The sequence below is a fragment of the Oncorhynchus masou genome, chromosome 25 (genome assembly GCF_036934945.1).
Source record: "Oncorhynchus masou masou isolate Uvic2021 chromosome 25, UVic_Omas_1.1, whole genome shotgun sequence".
In the NCBI taxonomy this organism is placed as follows: Eukaryota; Metazoa; Chordata; class Actinopteri; order Salmoniformes; family Salmonidae; genus Oncorhynchus; species Oncorhynchus masou.
In genome coordinates, this window is record NC_088236.1 from 38,562,459 (window position 1) to 38,584,679 (window position 22,221).

Consider the following 22,221-nt stretch of genomic DNA (forward strand, 5'->3'; position numbering starts at 1 on the left):
ACCTTCATAAAATGTTCTGATTAGGAAATATTATTCTATGTAAAAGTAGTATTCGTAATAATAATGTATCTGGGTATTTAATCTAACGTAAACGGACTAATTTTAGAGTGTAAAATTATTCATGTATCAAGTCGGAATGCCAAGGACTAAATTGCAGGTCAATTACAGAGAAAAAAACTATCCTTATTTTCAGTGCAGGGACAATCCATATAAAACTGAATCCCCAGCAAAAACAAATACAAAGCACGTATTACTTTCCCAATGGTTATTTCACACACACCTCCCAAATAGAATATATGTAGTATTCCTTTTGGAATTCTCTCGAACCCTGCAAAATGTTTCTCTCAGCAACTATTCACATGGCAGTGGAAATGCAGTGTCTATCTGACTACATAAAGCATTTTTACAAGTTGTAACTGAGGTATTTGGGACCAGTATAGTCTTAGTCCCTTATTGTCGGTAAATACAGTGGCTATGCTTGTGAATGGAGCTTTTATTGCAGTCCTGATGTCCAGTCCACCTGCTGTTTCTCACTGCGGCACAGCTAAAAACACTAACCATGGAGACAGTTGACTGCTACGGAAAGGTCACAAGACGAAAGAATTGGACTAGACAGAAGATGTTTAGATATGCACTAAGTGAACATTTGAATTCATGGAAATTACTAACATACATTCATTTGAGTTCATAAATATTAATCCGGTCTTGTTCATGGTCCTGATACAATGCTTAACATATTTTGGCAAAAGCAAAGAAAGATAGAGGACAACATTTCAGTATCTTTAACGTCATATTTTTATATGAATTTGTAAAAGCCAAAATTACACAAAACTGTCTACACGCATCCTTCTTATAAAACATTCACAACATTTTTATTAAAAAAACTTAAACAAAAATGTATGATTATTTTCCTAACAACAGTTGAACATTTAATAGTGTCCTATAAAACACTCAAGAACCTATGGTATATTACAGAGCCTTCAGAAAGTATTCATACCCCTTGACTTTTTAGAAATGTTGTTATGTTACAGCCTGAATTTTAAATGAATTAAATTGAGATTTTGTGTCACTGGCCTACACACAATACCCCATAATGTCAAAGTGGAATTAAACATTTAAAATGAAAAGCTGAAACGTCTTGAGTCAAGAAGTGTTCAACCCCTTTGTTGTGGCAAGCCTAAATAACTTGTATGGACTCACTCTGTGTGCAATAATAACATTTAACATGATTTTTGAATGACTACCTCATCTCTGAACCCAACACATACAATTTATCTGTAAGGTTCTTCAGTCGAGTAGTGAATTTCACCCACAGATTCAACTACAAAGACCAGGGAGGTTTTCGCAAAGAAGGGCACCTATTGTTAGATGGGTAAAAAAATAAATAAAGCAAGACATTGAACATCCCTAGTCACTCCACCTAGTCACTACAAAGATACAGACGTCTTTCCTAACACAGTTGCCGGAGAGGAAGGAAATCACTCAGGGTTTAATGGCTATGATAGGAGAAAACTGAGGATGGCTCAACAACATTGTAGTTACAACACAATACTAACCAATTTGACAGAGTGAAACGAAGGAAGCCTGTACAGAATACAAATATTAAAAAATATGCAACCTGTTGGCAACAAGTGATTAAAGTAATACTGCAAAAAAAAACGTGGCAAAGCAATTCACTTTATGTCCTAAATACAAAGTCTTATGTTTGGGACAAATCCAATACAACACATTACAAGAGTTGCACTCTCAATATTTCCAAGCATAGTGGTGGCTGCATCATGTTATGTGTTTGCTTGTAATAGTTAAGGACTGGGGAGTTTTTCAGAATAAAAAAGAAACTGAATGGAGCACAGGCAAAATCCTAGAGGAAAATCTGGTTCAGTCTGCTTTCCACCAGACACTGAGAGATGAATTCACCTTTTAGCAGCACAATAACCTAAAACACAAGGTCAAATATAAACTGGTGTTGCTTACCAAGAAGAAACTGAATGTTCTTGAGTGGCCAAGTTATACTTCTGATTTAAATCTACGGCAAGACCTGAAAATGGTTGTCTAGCAATGACCAACAACCAATTTGACAGATCTAGAAGAATTTTGAAATAAATAAAATGGGCAAATGTTGCACAATCCAGGCGTGGAAAGCTCTTAGAGACTTACCTAGAAAGACTCAGCTGTAATTGCTGCCAAAGGTGCTTCTACAAAGTATTGACTCCCAAGATTTCTAAAAACACGCTTTCTATTTGTCATTATCTGGTATTGTGTATAGATGGGTGACAAACAAAATAAAAGGAATCCATTTTGAATTCAGGCTGTAACACAACAAAATGTGGAATAAGTCAAGGGTTATGAATACTTTCTGGAAGGCACTGCACCTGTATTTCTTACATACTGAATATCACTAGTTGTAGACAGGGCAAGGGACTGACAGGATTCTATCCTTGAGAGTTTTCTGTTCATTCAGGTCATTCTTACTATTTTGCAACTTCATAAATATGAGACATTTTAGAAAAACCTTAGTCTTGTCTGTCCATCACTTCGGCCTGGCACCTTCTCATAACTGAGCTTTCCCCTCTTCAATGGCGTTAAAACTGGGGGGAAATAAGAAGAGTGAAATACATGAACAGGACAAAATAATCTTGTAATTGCTCACATTTACATAAATAATTATGTTCTTTTCACACTTCAGGCTATATTGGAACTTTTCCAAAAGACTAAAGGAGTTCTCTAAAAACCTATTTAAATTCAAACTTGATTTCTCAGCACTCTAAACATGTTACTCTCAGTCTTCACCTGTGCCAGCCATCTCTGGGCCTTCTGCTCTCCTCTTCCTCTCCATCCCCGTTCTGTAACTGGTCCCATAGTCAGGTGACACACTCATGTCTCCCCTCCCCAGGGCAGTGCTGTTGGGACTGCCACTGCTACTGCCCCCCCATGCCAGAGCTCCTCTAGGCGAGGCCAGGCTGGGGTAGTGGCTGACATCAGGGTAGTGCAGCCGGTCACTGTACCCTACTGTAGAGAACGAGTACATCTGGTTGTCGGAGTACGCTGGTCTCTGTGTGTTGGTGCTGTAGCTGAATGAGGATGAGAGGCCCGTCAGAAATTGATTTTCTGGCGCGTAGTTTCTGGGGGAGCCACAGGACTCCTGGTGCAGGGGTGCGCTGCCCGTCCACTCCTCTCCTCCTCTATTCCAGCCTACAAACTTCAGCTCATTGCTCTTCTCTACCTCCCATGGGTTGTGGCTCCAGGTGTGCTGAAAAGGGGCCTGCTGGGAGCCAAAGGAGGGATTCAAGTCCACCTGGAAGTCTGCACCATCTTCCTTGGTCATGACAGAGCTTTCTTCATAGAAGCTCCCCGCTACACTCTCAGCACTGGGGGAGCCAGCGAGGAAGCAGATGGAGTTGAATGGTTCTGGGTCGCGGTGTGTGTGACGGTTGCAGTCGGCGTGTGGATCGCGGCTTGTATGAGTGTCGGTGTGTGTGTATTGATTGTCTCTGCTTGTGGCCCAAGGCTCAGTGGGGCTATTGTGGTCTTTCTGATGAGTGAAGTCAGTGTGAGACTCTGTGGAGGAGGTAGCCGCAGTCAGCTTGTACAGAGACGTGGTGTCACTGAAGAGCTGAAATAAGAAGGAAGATAATTATTTCAAGTTTGTATCAATATAGCACCTTTACAGAGTTTGGCTGATTAAACATAACTGAAGACAAAGTTCGGAATGATGAGGATGCAGATGTTCCATAGTATATGGAAAACGCATACATCTACATTGTAATATACAAAAAAGTAAAAGACAACCCCATATTTTCTTCCCAATGAAGGCAAGGTGTATGACAAGACTAGGAAACTCGTGAGACGAGATGGCTGGCCAGGTCACCTTGACAACTTTGTAAGGGACCTCAGGGAGCAGCTCCTGCAGCTGGGAGAGGGAGGCCCCCAGGAGCCAGTGGAGAGAGGGGCCCCTACTCAACATCAGCTGGGCCACCAAAGGGTTCACACAGGGGAAACTTAAGAGGCACCTCTCCTCCTGGAGGGAAGACATAAGGGAAGAGCAGCCGGTGAGACCAAATAAACAAACACGTACACACACGCAAAAAGACACACACACAGTACCAGTCAAAAGTTTGGACACACCTACTCATTCAAGGGTTTTTCTTTATTTTTTATACTCTTTATACTATTTTCTACCTTGTCACAACACAACTGATTGGCTCAAACGCATTAAGAAGGAATGGAATTCCACAAAGGCACACCTGTTAATTGAAATGCATTCCAGGTGACTACCTCATGGAGCTGGTTGAGAGAATGCCAAGAGTGTGCAAAGCTGTCATCAAGGCAAAGGGTGGCTATTTGAAGAATCTCAAATATAAAATATATTTTGATTTGATTACTACATGATTCCATATGTGTTATTTCATGGTGTTGATGTCCTCACTATTATTCCAAAATGTAGAAAATAGTAAAAATAAAGAAAAACCCTTGAATTAGTTTGTGTGTCCAAACTTTTGACTGATACTGTACATCCATATACACATACAAACACATTCGCACACACGCACACAGACCCTCCACTGGGACAACTAATTCCCTCTGTGTAAACTGTATGCTTCCGTCATTAATTAACTAAATGATGAAATCGGCACTATTATACAGCACTCTGAAATTAACTACATTCATTTGGTATTAGGATCCCCATTAGCTGTTGCAAAAGCAGTATCTACTCTTCCTGGGGTCCACACAAAACATGAAACATAATACAGAACATTAATAGAAAAGAACAGCTCAAGGATAGAACTAGATCCATTTAAAAATGTCACACGTAACCTACATATCAATACATACACACAAACTATCTAAGTCAAATAGGGGAGAGGTGTTGTGCCGTGTGGTGTTGCTTTATCTGTTTTTGCAATGGCTCGATATAATACTGTACGCCTTCTTGAATTTGGGGACTGTGAAAAGACCCCTGGTGGCATGTCTGGTGGAGTAAGTGTGTGTGTCAGAGATGAGTTTAAGTTGACTATGCAAACTATTTGGAATTTTCAACACAATGTCTCTCATAAAAACAAAGAAGTGATGCAGTCAATCTCTACAGAACTCTTAGCCAAGAGAGACTGGCATGAATAGTATTTATATCAGCCCTCTGATTAAAATGAAGAGCAAGACGTGCCGCTCTGTTCTGGGCCAGCTGCAGCTTAACTAGGTCTTCCTTGCAGCACTCAACCACACAACTGGCCAATATTCAAGATAAGACAAAACTGGAGCCTACAGGACTTGCTTTTTGGAGTGCAGTGTTATAAAAGCAGAGATTATCTTTATTACAGACAAAACTCTCCCTATTTTCACAACCATTGAATCTATATGTTTTGACCATAACAGTTTACAATCTAAGGTAACACAAAGTCATTTAGTCTCCTCAACTTGTTCTGGATTGCACCCTTCATTACCAGATTCAGCTGAGGACTAGAACTTAGAACTACCAAATACAATGCTCTTAGTTTTAGAGATGTTCAGGACAAGTTTACTACTGGCCACCCATTCCAAAACAGACTGCAACTCTGTTAAGGGTTTCGGTGACTTCATTAGCTGTGGTTTCTGATGCTTATATGGTTGAATCATCAGCATACATGGATACACATGCTTTGTTTAATGCGAGTGGAAGGTAAAAATTGGTAAAAATAGAAAAAAGTAGAGGGCCTAGAGACCTGCCTGCTATAGACCACACTTTACATGTTTGACATTATAGAAGCTTCCATTAAAGAAAACCCTCTGAGTTCTATTAGATTGATAGCTCTGTATCCACGATATGGCCGAGGTTGAAAAGCCATAGCACATAAGTTCTCAACAACAGTTAATGGTCAATAATATCAACTGCTGTGATGAAATCTAACAGTACAGGTCCCACAATCTTCATATCAATTTCTTTCAACCAATCATCATTCATTTGTGTCAGTGCAGTACATGTTGAGTGCCTTTCTCTATAAGCATGCTGACAGTCTGTTAATTTGTTTACAGAGAAATAGCATTGTATTTGGTCAAACACAATTTTTCCCAACAGTTTGCTAAGAGCTGGCAGCAAGCTGATAGGTCAGCTGTTAGAACTAGTAAAGGCCACTTTACCACTCTTGGGTAGCGGAATGACTTTGGCTTCCCTCCAGGCCTGAGGACAAAGACTTTCCTCTAGGCTCAGATTAAAGATATGACGGATAGGAGTGGCTAAAGAGTCAGCTACAATCCTCAGTAGCTTTCCATCTAAGTTGTCAATGCCAGGAGGTTAGTCAAAAAGAATCAACCAAAATTCTATCTTGCAATGCTTTTTTTCATTATTTGTATTTTTATGCACGAGTATGATGGCTCACTGTTTGTTGTTGGCATTTCCTGCCTAAGTTTGCCCACTTTGCCAATGAAGTAATCATTAAAATAATTGGCAACATCAAATGGTTTTGTGATGAATAAACCATCTGATTTGATGAAAGATGGAGTTGAATTTGTCTTTCTGCCCATAATTTAATTTAAATTTTTTATACAATTAGTCTTGGCTCCATAATATAGTTTCTTCTTCGATTTGTTGAGTTTAGTCACATAATTTCTCAATTTGCAGTAAGTCAGCCAGTCAGATGTGCAGCCAGACATATTTGCCACATCACTTTCAACCGTACAGTTTTTCCATATCCTCATCAATGGTGCCCTCACAGTTCTAACATTGAGTTTCTTAACAGGTGCATGCTTATCAATAATTGAAAGAAGCAATTTCATAAATTCATCAAGTGCAGTGTCTACATCATCCACATAAGGGTCACAGCTAAATCTTTTGTATGATCTCTTATACACTATTTTAGGCCCAGCTTTTGGAACTTTGGCTTCCCTGATATAGCCACTGTATTGTGATCACTGCATCCAATGGGTACAGCTTTAGAACAACGTTCTACAGTATCAAAAAAAATGGAATCAACACATGTGGATGACCTTGTTCCTGTCGTGTTTGTAAACACCCCGGTAGGTTGATTAATAACTTGAACCAAATGATAATAATAGCAGTGGAAAGGATGAAAATACCACATGCTACTGAGAGATAAAAAGGCAGTTTGGTAAGACTACAGTAGTTACTAGTCACCTTTGAGGAAATCACAGAAAGCCACTCTCTGTCCAGGTAGCTGAGAGGATCTCTGTCACTGGACAGCAGTGTATGGAAGGCTATCTGGCAGATCCATTTGGCAATGTCCACCACTTCTGATACAATAAGCACCTGGTATTGAGAGAAATAAGTCAGCAAGGCATTCATAGAAATGTTGTATCAGACTTGCATGGTTGATTTTGATGAGATATTAAATGTATTTTACCTTGACATCCAGGTCCTCAGTCTTGAGGCCAAACAGCACCAGAGAGGAGTAGACCAACACCAGGTTGTTGAAGCCCTCACTGGTCAACCTACACCCACAGAGACGACCACAAAGACAACTCAAAAATGTCTTCTGTGGGAAATGTGTGTGCGTTGATGGTGAGTACTAACCCAGAGTCCTGCTGGCAGTGAAGGATGAGCCAGCAGCAGCTGTACTGCAGAGACAGAGCAGTCAGTCGAATCACTAGACTCTCACAGGCCCGCTCCTGACACAGCTCCTCCTGCTCCTGGTGATGGGGGAGACCAGAGCAAAGAACACATATGCACAGTTTGAGAATAATGTCTTAACCTACAGTTCTTCTAGATATGAGACAGAAACAGATAGAAAAGTGGTATCAACTGGGAAATGTGGTATTCAACAATGTAATAATAGGATAGAAAGGGGAGTGTATGAAGGGAGAAGGCCATGGGCATACAGTCCATTTTGGTGGAGAGACATTCTTCCGAAGAACATTTATTGGGACACAACTAAACAATGGATAAGATCATTCGAAAGAGACAGAGCATGGCTCTCTCCTCAATGAGACTGGCCAGGAGGACCTACTTGAATGATGACTGCAGTGCTTTCGTCTACTGTAATCACAGCATAGTGGTGAGTCCCTCCAAGCATCTGCAAGGACTGAGAATGGCTCCTCTCCAATACAGTCATATTACACCTGCAACAAAGAGACACATCCTCAAACCTACTCCAAGAAATAAGGCCAGTAAAGTCAACGGATTTCAGAAGTGACTTCAAATTATTCAGTGGAAAGAAGACCCACGTTGATTCCAGTATCTGAAGCAACAGAGGACAGCTGAGCAGACCCTCGGTCACAAACAACACGAAGGGGACACTCTGCTCCAGAGACCAAGACTCAGGGTCACTCACTGATGGATTATTACAAACACAGACAGGCAAGCACACACAAATGGAAATTGGTGAAAGGAGAATAGATTATTATAGTGCCTTTACATCTGCATTGCTTGCGCTCTTGGGTTTAAGGCTCGGTTTCTGTATACGCACTTTGTGACAACTGCTGTTGTAAAAAGGGCACTACAAATATATTCGATTATCATAATTGATCGATCATTTTAGAATTTCATGAGAAATGGCCAAGAAGCAATTTAACACCATTTAAAAGAATCATCTTCCTGCTGAGTTCAATACAAACCAGAGGAATTAGGTATCCTGGTCTGGAAGGTGATGTGTGTGATGTTCCTCTCTGTGCAGATGGCAGCCCAGGGCGAGTGTTCTGTGTTGCTGTACTCCACCACCAGGGAGAAACAGTCCCAGGGGAAGTCTGCTCCCATGTGCTGACTACACACCACCACACAACAGCTATGCTGCAGGCTGGGAGAAGGGAGAAGGCATGACAGTATAATTTCTCAATAGGAGTTCCAATAAACAAAAGAAGTATGTATAAATAGAGTTTTGGGAGATACTCGCCTATCTAGAACTTTCGAACCCTCCAGCTTACTTCGACTCTCCTCAGGATATACTGCAGCTACAGTCTCACCTGGGACACACACACACACACGCACACACACACACGCACACACACGCGCACACACACGCGCACACACACACACACACGCACTCAGATAGGGTGGGGCTGATTAGTAAAGTAATCTTGCATAAGACTATTAAATTTAAAAATGTGAGCAAGTGTAAGATAAATGCACCGCAACAGGCCATGTCTGCTGGAATTGGCATTACTGAGTAATACAAACTAGACAATACTAGGTCAAGTCTGAGAGAAGCGAGAAAGTTTCCTTACCTGTGACTTGGCTCAGGGCTTTAATGAGCATAGCTATGGCACAGTCCAAGTCCATTGTTATTATCACCAGAACCTACAATATTAAACGAATTTACCTCTGAAATACTACAGTCATCAATTGTGATGACTTTCACAACATAGTCGGATTTGTGGTAAAGTTCACATACTGTAGATCTTATCGTGCCTTTTAGCTTTCATGTTGAATTAAGTGCAACTTTTTCTTTTCATATCCATATGCATTTTGATAGGAAAGAAAACTCACATTGGAGTTTTGGACCCCTTTGCTCTTGCTCTGCACCCATGTGGACAGCTGTTCCTGCAGTTCCAGTATCTTAGGGTTGGGCTCTTGTTTTTTCTGACTGAGATACAGAACAATCTCCAGCTTTCTCACCAGCTTGTCCAGACTCTGCCCCACGCAGGCCTCTGTGGCCTTGGATAGGTACTCTGTTACAGGACCAAAAAGAGGGGAATTCCAGATGTATAGAGGACAAAACCGTGGTTTGCGATCAATTAAAAGCATTGTTGAATAGTAGTGTGCTAGGAGGTGACATTTTCAACTCCTGTATACTGACCCACTGCAGTGCTAAGGTCACACTTGAAGAGCAGGTCCTTCACTGTCACAAGGACATGTATCAGTGCCACATAGTTAAACAAAGCCTCTGGGTCTGCAACACAACATCAAACAAGTTATTCTATATGTCAGGCCATAAAATGAGACATTCAGATTCAATTACTAGGCTGCAGTATATTATTACCTTAATTTGTATTTACTTTGATTCTTTCAATCGTGGCTTAAACACGGTTTATCAGAAATCTACTAAACAAATGGAAAGTCAAGGAAGAACACACCAGAATAAGCCAACACATATATACACCAGTGTCCAAGCATGATGGATGCCTGACTGGTTGTGTTTGGTAAATGTGTGTGTGTCTCACCCTGGCCCTGTCGAATGCTGAGCTCCTTCTCCTGCTGTTTCAGTAGGAAACGTGTGTGGTCCGGGTACAGGGTGCTGTAGTCTCCACAGGCTGTGTTGGTAAGTCCCAACTCCCTGGCTCTGGACAGGCAGGGCAGAGCAAACGCCTGCAGCTCTCTGTATGCCCAGAACTGACTCTCTGCAGCACAGAGGGAGGGGAGGCGGCTGTAACTGTGCTCAGAATTGGACGTGTGTCATGGTTAGCAGCTTGATGTTTATTGGGATGAATCTTGTCCTGGAGGCAGAGCTGAGTGATATCCTCTAGATTGGCCAGCTGCAAAGTCCAAATTGACTATATATCGTAATAATTAATGAAATGGTCTTTAATTTAAGGTTAGGATTAGGGATAAGGTAAGCAGTGTGGTTAAGGTTAGGTTTTAAAAAATATTTTAGGACATCGTGGCTGTGCCAGCTAGTGACCACTCTGCAGAGCTGCCTCTAGTACATAAGTCATCACAATAATTGCCAACCTGCTCATGGTTAGGGGACGATGGAATCAGTTTTCACAGCATCGTCTGCATTTGGTTATCAATATACTGTAGCTATGTAAATGTTTAGTAACAGTATTTAGCTATTAATATAGGTGAACATATTTAGTAGGATTATTTAGTTCAATGTGAACCACAGTACTGCACTGTACCTGTGGCTTGGACATGTATGACTTTGCTGTTATGTCTGTCCTCAGGGACAGGCTGAATGACTTCCTCAGGGTCTCTGATGTAATTTCCTGTGACTGCATAGGCAACAGGCTTTACATCAAAGCCAGGCCTCATTTCTGTCGTAGGTGGCTGTGGTGTCTGCTGCTCCACCTGTGCCACTGAAAATCACTCACTTACTTATTAAATAAGTTAAATCCTTAGAGGGCCTAAAATAATCTCACAAACCCATGTTGCTGTGAATACTGCTTGTCATGGTGAATTACCATGAACATGGACAGTAAAATATCATATTGTATCTATTTCATACTCTACCTGGGGTGCTTGTATGGTTCTGAGGCGACACCGAGACGTAGGTTCTCTGTTGGGCCCTTAACATCATGAAAGTGGACAGAGGGTCTAAGTCCTTCTGAGGTTTAGCCACTGGGAGACTCATGTGACGGTCTCTCACACTGGGTCTGGGGGTTGGGAGTTTGGATATATTAGCTCTCTGGTGAGGTAAACCCTCCTTCTTCTGAGGTCTAACGGCATGGTTTAACTTCTCCAGATAAGTAGTGGTGGTAGCCTGTGCTGCTGAGATGGCCACACTCCCAGGTCTCTCTTTCTCACGAGAAGTTGAAACAGCCTGCGTTGAAAAGACCACAGTCCCAGATCTCTCTTTCTCTTGGGAAGAAGTAGATGCTTGGGCTGTGAGAGCCACATTCCCGGTCCTCTCTCTCTCCTGGGAAGTGGCAACAGCTGGTGCTGAAACGTCTGTGTTCCCAGCTCCCTCTCTCTCCTGATGATACGACACAACCATGGGCGTTGCATTCTTCAGGATAGACCTGCCTTTGATCTCACTTGGTGGGCCTGACAACTCTAGGGACAGAGAGAGGAGCGAGATCCAGAACTTTGCTGCAGCCATATTATACACATTTTCAATGTATTTTCAAGCACTGCGGAAGATAGCGGCAGCAAGGTGATTATTATATTATATGGTAATAAACTGATTCATATATCGGCCTGATATTAAACTTACCAGAGTCATCTACAGATTCCCTCAATATATCTGTAAAACAAGATAACACAACATCCTAAATAAGTTTCACGCTTTGAAAGAATTTACAAAGTTACCTAGACAGGTAGCTAGCAATACTGCAGTGGGACAATAGTTTTATAGATCAGTCAAACTTACTGTCCATCTGGCAGGGTGATAGTAGTGTGAAGTCCTCTATCATACTGCTCAATGTCTCCATAAGGTGGGGTTGGTCTGAGATCATCATACTCTCAGTGAAGTCAGAGGAACCATTCCCATACATCCCTATAAGTTCTGGTGAGTTTGTTCCCAGAAGTGATAGTTCCATTCCTTCATCGAGTCTCACAGAGTTGTCCCGACCAATCCCTAATAAGACTTCGGTCAAAGGCTGGAGCTGCACAACGGATTCTGACTTCTGAGGCTCTGTTAGCATTTAGCAAAGAGAAGAAAATGTATTCTTAGTAATGCACTGCTGCTAACAACGCAATGTGCAAAATGCAGCATGAATGCAGGCAAAGGAGGTGTGACAGAGGGAACGTAGGTAACTGTGAACTGGTAACAGTGCATATTGTAATTTGTGATAAGTCTTGTTATGTCACACACCTCATCCAACTACAGTACTATGCTCTTACCTGCCAAAAGAAAGCCCACTACCAAGTCAAGGTGCTTCTCCGCCCTCCAAAGTGCCTCTTCCATCTCCTCCTGATCTTTCTCAGACACAAAATAACTACAAGACAATCACCGGCCCCATGAGACCCTGCATCACTTAGTGGCACGCTGCATCACTTAGTGGCCCGCTGCGCCACTTAGTGGCACGCTGCGTCACTTAGTGGCACGCTGCGTCACTTAGTGGCACGCTGCGTCACTTAGTGGCACGCTGCGTCACTTAGTGGCACGCTGCATCACTTAGTGGCACGCTGCATCACTTAGTGGCACGCTGCATCACTTAGTGGCACGCTGCATCACTTAGTGGCACGCTGCATCACTTAGTGGCACGCTGCATCACTTAGTGGCACGCTGCATCACTTAGTGGCACGCTGCATCACTTAGTGGCACGCTGCAACACTTAGTGGCACGCTGCATCACTTAGTGGCTCGCTGCATCACTTAGTGGCTCGCTGCATCACTTAGTGGCTCGCTGCATCACTTAGTGGCTCGCTGCATCACTTAGTGGCACGCTGCATCACTTAGTGGCACGCTGCATCACTTAGTGGCACGCTGCATCACTTAGTGGCTCGCTGCATCACTTAGTGGCTCGCTGCATCACTTAGTGGCACGCTGCATCACTTAGTGGCACGCTTACAGAGCCATATATAGAGATATGATGTACTGTGTATATGGTGCAGCGCACTTAGTGATGGAATCTCAGAACAAACAACATTACAGGTTGCTAGATCCTGTATCATGATATAATTAGCCACATCTGCAGTGGTAGAACAGCCCAAGGAATGTACCCCAGATATGAAAAATACATGGTATTATCTCTCTAGTCTTACTCTCACACTGGTGAAAGGTCAAGAGGTGACTTACTTTCTATAGAGTGGAGAGATCTGCTCAGCTGAGAGTTGGGAGGAGGCCAGACAGAGCTGGGTCAGGTTGGGCTTGGGAGAGGGGGTGAGGGGTAGGTCCATCTCCATCTGAGTAGGCAACACCAAGTGATCTGATAGGAGGGGGGTGGAAATTCTAATAATTCACACATTGATTTGGTTATACCATATGTCAACAATACATTGTGCAGTGTATGTAGCCAATCTGTTGATTTATTGACTCTTGACACATAATGAGAATATACAATAAAGTAAGAACTACAGTAAAGTGAGATCTACAGTAAAGTGAGATCTACAGTAAAGGGAGATCTACAGTAAAGTAAGATCTATGGTAAAGCGATAGTTTTGTACCTGATGACTTGAGATCCAGCAGCATTTCATTAATCTCACAGTGGGATTCATTGACTGGCAGGCTTGGCACTTCAAACTGGGATATGTCTACTGACTCCAGTGCATCTGGGGGAGTTGCTGAAAGAAAGAACATAAAACAATGACTTAACTGGCTAAAGGTTAAATAAACAGCTGACACAGGACTTTGTGATTAGCCTCAGTCAGTCATTCTACACGGTAAATGCTGTTCCTAGATATAGTTACCCCCCCACCTTTAGTGAGCATATCCAGGCAAGAGGTTCGCTCCTCTATCAATTCAGGTACAACATTCAATAGTTTAGGAATATTTGAAAAGGGGAGGCAATCTTCCCTCCTGGGTGTGCAGGTGTCCATTTCAACAGGTAACATCAGAGACTATAAGAAAGGAATAACATTGAATCATTTATACAATCTGGTAACTATTTGCTAAACAGATGTGTTATATAATCTTCCTACTCAGTGTCCTGTATGATCATCTCTTCATTCTCTATGATTGTATTTGTACTAAGGTTTTTTTGGGACAAATCTTGAGCCTTTCTTTATTAGATCAACTGGTGCTGGGGATCAGCTTGACGGTAAGGATGCATTACTTTGATTTCATCATCAGGATTTGGATCAGAACAAAGTATACATAATGAATCTCTTTTATGTATGGTAAATATTGTATACATAAATGCAAGTGCTGAAGAAAACCCAAGAAAATTACTTTAAAATGCTGCATGAATAAATGTAAAAAATGGTAAAGCACAGCGAACCCTAAATGCCTGTGAAGCCTTACGTATTTTTGTTTAAAGATGCACTACGCAGAAATCGCTCCACCATTTCATGGTTGCTAAAATTTGAATAGTCGCTTAATTTCAGTTTATGTGACAAAACGAGCAGTCATAGTGTAGAGTATCATTGTACCATCTAAACCGCTGCAAAACATATTTAATTTTTAGCTTTGTACACCAGCTTCAAACAGCTGAAACTACAAAATTTTTGGTTATGGAAAAGACGCAAAAATGAAACTTAAGAACGGGAAGCATAAAAATAGCGCACATAGAACAGATCTACCGCTTCTTCAGACCTATAACTCACATTTCTATGTGAATTTAGTTGGGTTGCCAGAAAAGTTACATATTGTAGCTTTAAATGTGTATACCCTGTGTATAAAGATGGTCTTTGTTTTGCATACTGTGTTGCAAAGTATGACTATTTTTTGTTGCATTTGTTGTTAATAAAACATTAAAATAATAATAATAATACAAATAAATGACCTCTTCATTCAACAACGACTCTTTGCTAAAGTCCTCGTCAGTGTTTGAACAGGTTTCGGAGCTTTCCGTCTCTGCATCAAGGGGTACCTCATAGGCCACACAGTGCCTGAAAGCCCAATTGACATTAAATAGTTTACAAAACAAAAACGGATCATTAAGTAATACTACACAACAAAGACACCTGTATATTACCACCATGAATTAAAATATCCTTAATGAATTGAAAATTGCCCATGGTTTTCTATAAGGATGATTAAGAATTTAATTCCAATTCCCTTACTGAGTTCACTGAAATGACCCCAATACTGTTGCCTACCTGAATATAGCTTCCTCTGACAGGGTGCCTCCAGTGGAGCTGAGAAGAGGATCTGACACAGGCAGATTCCTCAGTCTGGACAACTTGGCTTTCATGGAGGGCAGATGTTTCCTGAACTGTGGCAAGTGATCAGCAAACAGAACTTCCTCTGGCATGACAAGATCTGAGAGGAAAATACAGTTTTGGTTATATCAGTACATGTCCACATAGTTATTTTGCGACTTGTTTCTTTTAACTTACCTCTACTGACATAGACACTTCTTATAGCAGATACCTTAGGAGAGGATATCTCTGGATACGTAATTCAAAATAACTCCAAGGGATTTTCCTCTTCATTGTTATTCATCCAATAGCAGGAAAATAACATTGTCTGATACACAGTGTAGGAATATTGGCATTGAAGCATTATGTTATGAACTGACCATCACACTGATGTCTTGGGCTCATTTTCTCTCCTGTGCTCTTGCTAAAGGATTCATTACAGACAAAGTGCCCCTTGTCCTTCCTAGCCTCTCGCAGGAACCACGCTGCTTCATCTCTATCTAAGTCAAGCTGCGAGTTAGGGTTGGAGCTCGGTATCACCTCCAGAAGATCCACTCTCATCTGGGTCAGACTAACACTCAACCTGAAAAATGACATCATGATAAGAAAACCCTGTCACATGTAGCGCATACAATCCTTCAGTAACTTCTCAGGTGTAAACTGAACTTTAAGCATTTGGATTGTCTTTCAACACACATACTGTAGATGTACAGTAGCCTATATACATGTATTCAAATTAAGTGTTTACTTCTCAAGAGAATATGTTGGTTGTCCTTTAATGCCCAAGTCATCTAGTACAGATCCACTGACAAACAGTTTGCAGTTGGAAATCACATTCCCTGTCAAAACATGGAATAGGAAAAACTTGCCTATGAGTCCTTATCTAACCACTGCTGATGCAATAATGTAAATGTTTCGACTCCTTCCTATAGATAATCATAATCATACAAATCTATGTTGGCCCATATTTAATTGAAGCATTTACATTGAAAAACCTTGGAATAGGGCCAACTGCTGGGTAGTCAGGTAGATAAGTAATTAAAAAGAGTAACTCAACATACCTCTGCTCCATGGTTTCCTGTAGGTGACCTCAGGGGGGTTACCAGTGTGGGGGTAGAGGTCACTGCTACCCAGATGGTAAGGCATTGGCAGGGCCAGCCAGTTCATGGTTAATTTGAGACTAGTAGAAGCCTATAGATTGAGACAACGATGCAATCTAACATCAGACCAAGGTTCAAATGAAGCAATTTTATACGAGATGGCAAGGTAAACTACTTTTTTTAGCATGGCTGCAGTTATAGATACAAAGCAAAGCCGAAAATAATACCTTGAATAAATAATTTCAAATACTTTAGCTGTACTCGATTGAGTTTGACTGTTGCAATGGAAGCAATAAAAAATAAGAAGTTTGGTAACAATATACAACACTAATTTATGTTTACTAAAAATAATAAACAGGGGATAAATCATTGGCTAACACACAGTCTTCAGATAGAGGGGAAAGGCCTAAGTAGTCAACTCACCTCGGAAGAATAGTCGAGAGCTCTATACTTGACTGCTGAGAAAATATGACTTGAGAAAGAGCACCCATCTTCAGACCTGGAGGGGGACAAACAAAAGTAGAGCAAGAATAGAGAGTCAAGATCTGAGTAGCACTTGTTGTGCAGAATTTTTATAACTCTAATAGATTGATCATATTAGAGAAACAGACTTAAATTATGGATATTGGTCCTGTAACGCTAACATATTGTATTTGCATGACTTATTAGCTATAGTATTGTGTGACGTGGTGACGTGAGCCAGTGGCTGCATGAACATAAACACACAAACTAACACAGGTATTTGGACTGTGTCAGATACAACAGATTGTAAACCAAAAAAAAGAAAGAAAACAACAACAATGTATCACTACTAAAGAGAAGAGCATTCCATCAGCCCAGGTTTGATTGAGTTTCAAAAATTTTAAAATAATAAATTATTAATTCGAGCAGAATAGAGTATTTTGTATCATGGCTCCTTATCGTATTTTGTCTTAAAACATTTGCATTTGTTTGACTTGTGAAATGCACTCCAACTCAAAGATTAAGATTAATGTACATTTGACAGATATTTTATTTAAAAAGAAGGTACACAATGAGTACATCCATATATTTTAAGAATGTACTTGGCTTCATGTTGTCAATATCCAATGAAAATGTCTGATGGCAATCTTTGAGAACTCAGTTAGGGACACAGTAGGAAGCAACGTGGGTGGTGTGCCAGCTGTAATGAGTTTTTCACCTACAGTATAATGTGATTTAAATCACATTTCAGAGACTGGAAATTCCTGACCACTATTTTGATTTCATGTCCACAGATACTCCCAGGTGTATTTTTCAGACGAGCCAAACTACAACCAAAGAGGAGATGAACACCACTGATTTCCAAAGGCAGACACCTGTCTATATAAGGTCCCACAGTTGACAGTGCATGTCAGAGCAAAAACCAAGCCGTGAGGTAGAAGGAATTGTCCATAGAGCTCAGAGACAGTATTGTGTCGAGGCACAAATCTGGGGCAGGGTACCAACAAATGTCTGCAGCAATGAAGGTCTCCAAGAACACAGTGGCACCACCCAGACTCTTCCTAGAGCTGGCCACCAGGCCAAACTGAGCAATCGGGGGAGAAGGGCCTTGGTCAGGGAGGTGACCAAGAACCTGATGGTCACTCTGACAGAGCTCCAGAGTTCCTCTGCGGAGATGAGAAAATCTTCCAGAAGGACAACCATCTCTGCAGCACTCCACCAATCAGACCTTTATGGTAGAGTGGCCAGACGGAAGCCACTCCACAGTAAAAGGCACATGACAGTCCACTTGGAGTTTGCCAAAAGGCACCTAAAGACTGTCAGACCATTCGAAACAAGACTCTCTGGTCTGATGAAGATTGAACTCTTTGGCCTGGATGCCAAGTCACATCTGGAAGAAACCTGACAGTATCCCTACGGTGAAGCATGGTGGTGGCAGCATCATGCTGGGGGGATGTTCTTCAGCGGCAGGGACTGGGAGACTAGTCAGGATCGAGGGAAAGATGAATGGAGCAAAGTACAGAGAGATCATTGATGAAAACCTGCTCCAGGGCACTCAGGACCTCAGACTGGGGCTTAGGTTCACCTTCCAACAGGGGAACGACACTAAGCACACAGCCAAGACAACGCTGGTGTGGCTTCGGGACAAGTCTCTGAATGTCCTTGAGTGGCCCAGCTTGAGCCCGGACATGAACCCAATCAAAAATCTCTGGAGAGACCTGAAAATAGCTATGCAGCAACGTTTCCCACTCAACCTGACACAGCTTGAGAGGATCTGCAGAAAATAATAGGAGAAACTCCCCAAATACAGGTGTGCCAAGCTTGTAGCTTCATACCCAATAGGACTTGAGGCTGTAATCGCTGCCAAAGGTGGTTCAACAAAGTACTGAGTAAAGGGTCTGAATACTTATTAAATGTGATATTTTTAATGTTTACATTTTTTTTAACAATTTGCAAACATTTCTACAAACCTATTTTTACTTTGTCATTATGGGGAATTGTGTTTAGATTGATGAGGGGGAAAAACAAATGTAATCCATTTTAGAATAAGGCTGTAACGTAACAAAATGTGGAAAAAGTCAAAGGGTCTGAATACTTTCCGAACGTACTGTATACTGTTTGCCAAGTCTCCTACTTTGTAGTTGGCCTTCCTGTTAACGGTTGGGTGATGTGGCTGATTTTGACTGACTCTGGGTTGGCTGCAGAAATCTTCATCCTCAAGTTGAGCATGACTGAGATCCTCCACTGCATAGATAATGTATACAACTGTTATGGGAGTTAACATCCCTGGAAAAGTGGCATCCTTCATGTGGGATTTTATGTGGATTGGTTGTCCCCTGATCCAGTGCTGTGTCTGTGCAGAGCACTACCTGGCGGTGGTCCACCCTGTGGTTTTCTTAAAGTTCAGACCCCCTAGATACAGGGTGTAGTGTAGTGGTTTAGTGGTTTGTAGTTGTGGTTAATTATGTGGTATTTGGTATCTTCTATTCTCATGTACCATACTATAGGGCCTTGGTCTTATTCCTGATTATTTTTGGTGATGTTGTTTTGCTGCCTCAGTTCTCAAGGCTCTTAAACAGCCCAGGCCCAGGGAGAGAGAGAGGAAGGTGGGAAATAACATGAAAGTCTTTAGGATCCTTTTGACTCTAATGACTACCATATGTGGCGATAATCTATGTCCCGTTACCAGTTGTTTTCATCCTGTTTGATTATTAAATATAGCGGAATTGTTCTGTGGGTTAGTGCAGCCCCTTCTCTACCTCCACAGGACTGGCAAACTGCCCTGTATTAAATCAAATCCAATTTTACTTGTCACATGCTCCAAATACAACAGGTGTAGGTAGACCTTACAGTGAAATGCTTACTTACAAGCCCTTAACCAACATTGCAGTTTTAGGGGTACAAAATATGTACATTGAGGTGGACACTATAGCTCAAATGTAGCTATCTTAGGCTATATTCTTTGAGAATTAAACAACTAAACAGATTCCCAGACTGTAGCTTTTAAATCCTGATATTAGGCTAAGCCAAGGGTTTTCAAAGTGGGGTCTGCAAGGGGTTCGCAGCCAGACCTCAAAATGAAAATACATGAAAAATGAATATTACTAACAGATGAAACAACTTTTGGCCAAAGGAACTGTGAAATAAGTTTAAAGTGTGTAATACAATGTAATATTATGTTCTTAACCTTGGGCAACATGGCCCTGGGAGGCTCAAAGGGATATTGGTAGGCACATTACTCCACCACTTATACATTTCTTAACTCAAAACATGTATTTATTTTCACATCAATGCACTGTAATTTAAGGCTTACAACTTTAAAGTTGTCTCTCTGCCTCATGGCTAAATGTGTAGAATTGCAGCATATTAGCGTTAAAGCGGCACCAACCAAAAAGCTTTGCCTCATGGAAAAACTATGTAGAATTGTAGAGCATTTGCTTGAACAATGCAAAACTTCCTCTCCAGGCCGAGACTTGGTTCATCCAGCCATGCACTGCAGATGTCATAGTAAAACTCCTTGTAGACTATTTTTTATCGCACTCCTGTTGTGTGATTATGATTATGAGGGGGTCCCTGATGAATTTGCTATCACAAAATGGGATCCCTGGTCCCCCCAAAATTGAGAACCCCTGGACGAGGCTATATGTTGTTCTGTTAGCTAATAGTTTATTGTAGCTGTAAATTAGCTACACCTTGTGATTCATTTGAGTTAGTACACCCTGTTGAAGATAAACTCCTCTGATATAGGCCTTAGTAGGGAGCACTTGGCCAATAGTGTACTGTATTTTGTACAATACATTACCCAGGGCCTAAATAGCTTACTGTATGATCTTTAGCCATGTGTTTTTGTTGCTAAAGAGATATTAACTATATTATAATGACTATAGTGTTGTACAAAACCAATGTCTTCTTTGTAATAGAAATTATGCCTAATTTAGTTATCTACTATTCTCATGAAGTACATTAAGCAGGATATTACAAGTATTCTGTTAGCTAACTCTTTTTAAATTGACATTCGTTCTCTAGTATGATGTTGGATAGCCAACCAGGCCACAGAGGCTAACTAACCTAGCTAGCTAACGTTAGCTATCTTCACTGCCAAAACATATCAAATGTGGGTTAGCTGAGCTAGCTATCAAGCTCTGGACATGGACTCAAGCTCTCTCTAAAAAAAAAACAGGAATACAGTTAGTTGTATATGACCAACCATACATTTTTGTTCAATACTTATAGCTAGCTAGCTACGTTATTATATGACACTTACATGGCGGCGCCAATGACCTCCCTTCATCTAAAAACAAATGAAATAACAACCTCTTCTTTACTTCAGTCTCACCTCACCTTTCGATGCTCTCGTGACCTTCACTTGACAGATAATCATGACGTCACGACTCGGCCTTCTCCCAGCATCTCCGTTTCCACTAGACAATACAGCCACAAAGTCAGTTTCACAGCCCCAAAGTCTAAATTGTCTACATAAATTTGCTTTTTGGTCTTCATTTAAGGCTATAGTTAGGCGTAGGGTTCGCAGTGTGGTTACGATTAGGGTTACAGTTAGGGTTAGAATGATTCTAAGAAGATACATTGTAGAAATGGCCGGGGGTTTAGCCATAATGATGACTTTGTGGCTGTGTTATCTAGTGACGACTCAGGATCTCTGCTCCCATCCTTCACGCAGAATTATATTTGTATGCTTCCTTGAGCTCAATGATATGATAATTCGACATTGAACACAGACTTGACATTCATGAGGAAAAGTGTTTGATCACAGAATATTGATATTTCCTTCATGAAATATTGTAATTTTGTGCATAATATAAATGTTCACCTTCAGTTTTTATCATCTCATAGTACTGGTATTGCATCTATTTCATTCTGAACTTGTTATTAATACATGTAATTATAAAAGGTTTTGCTACCGACAGAGTAAAGATTGTGTATTTTATTGCATGTAGGCTATTTTAAGAACATATTATTTATGATATTGCTGATAATAAAACTATATGAACAATTAAAAACACTGAAAACATATTCACTTGCATGTTATCACAAATAAGAATACAACACCTTTTTTACACAGTCACAATTTTACAGATAGATGTTGTTGAACATTATGCTGACATTACCAAGTGTGACCCATCTGAAAAAGTCAGTTATCACGATGACTGTCATGTCTTCTTACAAATCCTGACAAAGGGATACAAAAGATTCAGCAGGCGATGTATTAAGTCAGATTTGATCAATATACTGAAAAATAATTGCACATATAGAACATGTCATATATAGGCATACACACAAAAATGACCAAAGCAAAGACTCCAATTGATCCTCCAGC

General features: G+C 41.0%; 1 protein-coding gene across 1 annotated transcript; it reads right to left on the reverse strand.

Moving 5' to 3' along the window:
- Positions 1-691: 691 nt before the first annotated feature.
- On the reverse strand, positions 692-21,217 carry LOC135513640 (protein shortage in chiasmata 1 ortholog). Its single transcript, XM_064936504.1, has 28 exons — positions 21,151-21,217; positions 16,848-16,923; positions 16,386-16,515; positions 16,073-16,163; positions 15,705-15,907; positions 15,283-15,445; positions 15,068-15,072; positions 13,690-13,806; positions 13,322-13,451; positions 12,414-12,519; positions 11,952-12,186; positions 11,796-11,825; positions 11,093-11,635; positions 10,762-10,938; positions 10,084-10,260; positions 9,720-9,812; positions 9,410-9,591; positions 9,148-9,220; positions 8,817-8,886; positions 8,542-8,720; positions 8,152-8,257; positions 7,935-8,046; positions 7,502-7,617; positions 7,332-7,419; positions 7,106-7,237; positions 3,869-4,018; positions 2,791-3,613; positions 692-2,588 (listed from the first exon to the last, which is right to left on the reverse strand). Coding segments are annotated over exons 1-28 (4,395 nt in total). The 5' UTR covers positions 21,153-21,217; the 3' UTR covers positions 692-2,502.
- Between the last annotated feature and the right edge of the window lie 1,004 nt (positions 21,218-22,221).